The following is a 5,262-nucleotide window of genomic DNA, read 5'->3' on the forward strand; positions in this document are numbered from 1 at the left end:
AAAAAAAAAACGATAGGCTTCTTGACTTTGTCAAGCGTCAGATATACTTCATTGCATCATTAACATTAGTAGAACAATGGACAGTTAATAGTACACATATATTTCAGTCTCAGGCGGAAGTTGATTTCATAGGAAAGCCTTTACTGTCCCATCTAGATAAGAAGAGGTAAATAAGTTGAGAGTAAGCATATTCAGCTTTTAGAAGGTAATATTCATATTCACAACATTATGTAGAACAATTAAGAAGAAATCTTTTTTTTTTTTAATTTGTTTTAGTAATATTTTAGTATAGGAAGAAGAAGTAATGAGAGCTGTTATAATATGCCACAGTGAATGAATTTATTTATATTTACATATACACATATATTAGATGTTATGATATGTGTATATTAGATGTTCTTTATAGACATATCTTTTTTCCTGGATAAGCTCTGAAAAATATACAGCATGCATATCTTTTTTAGTTATAAATTTGTACTTAGTATCTTTTTTTATTTTTCTATTTTATACTAATAGCTACTTTTGGGATAGTACTATTCAAGTACCAGATTGTTCCGAAACTTCTGACATTACTGCTGCATGAAAGTCTGGATTCAGGAGAAAAATTCAGCATCATACTTACTCTTGGTCATTGCACAGAGGATTGTGGTAAGTATTTGATTTATTTAGTGTGCTTATTAAAACAGTAGAGTAGAAATAAGTTACCTCCTACTAGGTCATATGAAAAGCTTAAAATTATTGTCTTTCTCCATTTAGTCCCCAAACCAGGCATTTTAGTTCTTCATCCTCCTTCACACATTGTATTCAGTCATTTACTAAGACCTGTGATTCTACTTCTATTTACCCCTCATCCTTTTTTTCCCAATTCTAGTGCGGCCCTCCCAGTTTAGGCCCTTAGCCCCTTAATATCTTCCACCAATATTATTGCAATAGCAAACCTTCAAAGGTTCTTTATTTCTGTACCAGAAAGTACTTATTACTCATTCCTCTCTATATTCTCTTTCTCCTTCCCCTTCCATCTTCTTCCTTCTCTCTACTTTCCTCCAGTTTTCCCTCTTCCAATCTACTCCTTTTTTCCATGCTCTCCACTCTCCCCTCACTCTCTCTCTTCTTTCTTTTTCCTCCTCTTTCTCTCTCTTCCCCTTCCATTTTTCCATTTATCTTCCTTTGCTCTCTCTTGCTTCTTCCATCTGTCTTCCTTCCCTCATTTTCTATTTCCTTCATTAGTTTATTTCTCTATTTGTTCTTTTATCCTCTGTGTAATTTAGGATTGACAGTGAGAGCAGTTTGTTTACTCTTATGAGATATGATACTACTCTATGCCTGTATTTCAGAAACCATCACTTATGAGACTTAGGTATTTTGTTATAGCAAATGGATTATTTGTTACACTGACAATATGTACCGTGTTTCCCTAAAAATAAGACACTGTCTTATATTTATTTTTTCTCAAGAAGACACACTAGGGCTTATTTTCAGGGGATGTCTTGTTTTTATTAAGTATAATACAACAATCTACATTTATTCAAATACAGTTAAGTCATCTTCTTCTGGAACCTGACAGGGGGAGCCAACCTTGTTGGTTGGTGGTAGTGATGCATGAACTCCTTTCCCCTAACCGTTCGCACATGTGCAATAGGATGCCTGCGACCATGGTTACTACACACACACCCTCGCAAGTGCGAATAGCTCAGAGAAAGGAGCTGTGGCAGATAAAAGGTGTTCCAGTCTTCCTTACTGCTCCACACCGAAATGCATGGCGTGGCTATGCAGATACGCTGCATAGCCATGCCTATCACTAGGTCTTATTGTCGGAGTTATAATTAACAAATGCTTATATTTAACAAATGCATAGAAATCCTGCTAGGGCTTATTTTTGGGGTAGGTCTTATTTTCGGGGAAACACAGTATTTTTTTGAGACAATCTCACTCTGTTGTCCAGACTAGAGTGCAGTGGTGTAATCATAGCTCATTGTAACTTTAAACTCCTGGCCTCAAGCAATCCTCCTGCTTTAGCCTCCTGAGTAGCTAGGACTACAGGTAAGCTCCACCAAGCCCAGCTAATTTTTAAAATTTTTTGTAATGATAGTGTCTCGTTTGTTAACTAGGCTGGTCTTTTTTTTTTTTTTTGAGACAGAGCCTCAAGCTGTCCCCCTGGGCAGAGTGCCGTGGCATTACAGTTCACAGCAACCTCCAACTCCTGGGCTCAAGCAAGTCTCCTGCCTCCGCCTCCCAAGTAGCTGGGACCACAGGCGCCCGCCACAACGCCTGGCTATTTTTTGGTTGCAGCCGTCATTGTTGTTTTGGCAGGTCCGGGCTGGGGATTCGAACCTGCCACCTTAGGTGTAGGTCCGGTTGAGCTTAAACTTCTGTCCTCAAGCCTTGGCCTCTTAAGAATATAAACATGTACCACTGCATCTGGCCTTGAAAATAAATTTGAAACTATGTCTTTCTCTAATTTTATTTGTTGTTTTATTTATCTTTTGGGGGACCAAGTCTCACTATGTTGCCCAGTTGTGCAGTGGTACAATCATAGTTCATTATAACCTCAAACTCCTTGGCTCAAACAATCCTCCCACTTCAGCCTCTTGAGTAGCTGAGACTACCTGCATGTGCCACCGTGCCTGGCCAGTTTTTAAATTTTTTAGAGGTTGGGTCTTACGGTGTTGCCTGGCCTGGTGTCAAACACTTGACTTCAAGCAGTGTCCAGCCTTGGCCTCTCAAAGTGCTAAGATTAGGTATGAGTCACTGTGCCCAGCTCTTTTTTTCTATTTTTAAAAATTTGAACTGTTTGTAATTATCACAAGGAAGAATTACCTATGACCTCATACAGAGTTTATGGTAAAATTATTGTCTTTAATTTTTGCTGTGTTTTCTAGAGGAAAATCAGTATGACCTTTTTAAATACAATGGGCTTCCACTCATGATACAAGCTTTAACTGATTCTCAGGATGAGGAACTAAACAAAGCTGCCATATTTGTGCTTCACAACTGCCAAAGAGCTGGTAAGTGTACTGTTACTATAAGAATATATCACCCAAAGTTTCTAAAGGGAACTTATATCTGCTTTCATGAGCCAATCCCTTTTAGTTTTCAAGTTATTCTCAAGTTACTCTTACATTTGAAAAGCAGAGTATATAATTGGGACACGACAACTAGGGTATATTCAGCATATATAGACCTATAAAGGAGAGAGCTGTAGTATAAATAATTCACTTATTTTATGCCATGTGGACAAATTTAGTTTGTAGGACTTAAATGTGAGGACTAAGGGTATTTATTATTAAATCACAATATAAAGTATACTCATTTATTTATTTATATTTATTTATTTTATTTTATTTTTTTTTGCAGTTTCTGGCCAGGGCTGGGTTTGAACCCACCACCTCCAGCATATGGGGCTGGTGCCCTACCCTTTTGAGCCACAGGCACCACCCATACTCATTTATTTATTTAAAAATGTTTGAGTTTCCGTTATGTGCCAGCCACTGTGCTGGGCATTGGGGATACAGTGATTAAAAAAAAAAGACATTCTGTGCATTCATAGAGCTTACTTTAATTAGAGAAATAGACAATGATTGAATAATCTCAAATATGAGACTGTGTATTACAAATTGACATAAGGGTTATGAAGAGATGGACCATGGCTCTTTGAGAGCCTAAAACAAAGGAATCTGGTCTAGACCTGGAGCAGAAAAGGCTTTGGAAAAAAATGATTCTTGAGCTGAGATCTGAATGTTTAGAATTAATTAGGTGAAAAGTAAGGAATTTGTTATGGGTAAGTATTGCAGGTATAAGGAACGGTGAGGTACCTTGTGGTAGGAGAGAGCCTGGTGCATTTAAAGAATCAATGACCAGTGTTGCTGGTGTACAGAGGGGCAGTGGCCATGATAAGGATTTTGGTCTTTATGGAAGAAAAATTTCAGATACAATATGTTAAAAAGAAAATTTTAAGGCCAGGAGCAGTGGCTCACACCTGTAATCCGAGCACTTAGGCAGCCAAGCAAGATAGATTGCTTGAGCTCACAAGTTCAAGACCAGCCTGAGGCAGAGCAAGATCCTGTCTCTAAAAATAGCCGGGCTTTGTGGCAGGGACCTGTAATCCCAGCTACTTGGAAGGCTGAGACAAGAGTTATCACTTAAGCCCAAGAGTTTAAAGTTGCTGAGAGCTAAGATACCACGGCACTCTACAAGAGTGACCAAGTAAGACTCTGTCTCAAAAAAAAAAAAAAAAAAAAAAGAAAAAGATTTAAAAGTTTATAGGAAGGAACTACTTTATGAACATTGTTTTAAAAAACTTCTTTAAAACCATTATCCATGTATCCATATACTACCTACCAGATGGTGGTTATGTGCTCGTCATAACATTTTCATGTACTCTTTTCCTTGTAACTCTGAAGAGTAAAGTCTAATTTGTGACATTTGGCTCCTGGGCCTCTGCCAAGCACTCTTTCCATTTATTTCATACCAGATAAGTTGTTAAGATTGTCTAGATGGACAAAATTTAAACAAAGGGTATGGTAGAGTATGAGGTTTTATTTATTTAAATTGTTAAAAAAATTCTAGTAATTGATAAAATCACTATTTTTTTCCCATATTACAAAGCTGAGAAATTATCTCTAAGTCTCGGAGACTATTCTTTTGATGAAAATGAAACAGAACAATCAAATTATATGAATATGAAAGAAAAGAAACTTGAAGAGCACTGGAAGAAAGCAAAAGAAATTCTACACAGAATTGAACAGCTTGAAAGAGAAGAGAATGAGGTTGGCTTCTTTATTTCAAAATATAGACCTTTTTCAAAAACTTTAACAAGGGTCGGAGGGTAACAATTTCTTTCTTCCCAAGTTGTTTTAAAGAAAATTTAATGGTTTTGGCTCAGCCCCTATAGCACAGTGGGTATGGCTCCAGCCACATACACTGAGGGTGGCGGGTTCGAACCTAGCCCGGGCCAGCTAAACAACTGCAACAACAGAAAAAATAGCCAGGCATTGTGGTGGGCTCCTGTAGTCCCAGCTACTTGGGAGGTTGAGGCAAGAGAATTGCTTAAGCCCAAGAGTTGAGGTTGCTGTGAGCTGTGATGCCATATCACTCTACTGAGGGTGACATAATGAGACTCAGTCTCAAAAATAAATAAATAAAATTAAAAAATTATTTGCTTTACATGTAAAATTCCATATTAATACTTGAGGAATCAAAATAATTTTTTTTTTATTGTTGGGGATTCATTGAGGGTACAAAGAACCAGGTTACATTGCATTT

General features: G+C 37.4%; 1 protein-coding gene across 1 annotated transcript in view; it reads left to right on the forward strand.

The window, feature by feature from the left end:
- TERB1 (telomere repeat binding bouquet formation protein 1) overlaps positions 1-5,262 on the forward strand; it is a 54,141-nt gene that overhangs the window by 33,086 nt on the left and 15,793 nt on the right. Inside the window, exons 10-12 of the mRNA XM_003799422.1 lie at positions 517-648; positions 2,880-3,005; positions 4,606-4,766. Of these exons, the coding sequence (XP_003799470.1) occupies positions 517-648; positions 2,880-3,005; positions 4,606-4,766 (419 nt within the window). The remainder of the gene's footprint in view (positions 1-516; positions 649-2,879; positions 3,006-4,605; positions 4,767-5,262) is intronic.

The sequence above is a fragment of the Otolemur garnettii genome, unplaced genomic scaffold, assembly GCF_000181295.1.
Source record: "Otolemur garnettii isolate 467f Iridium unplaced genomic scaffold, OtoGar3 scaffold00151, whole genome shotgun sequence".
In the NCBI taxonomy this organism is placed as follows: Eukaryota; Metazoa; Chordata; class Mammalia; order Primates; family Galagidae; genus Otolemur; species Otolemur garnettii.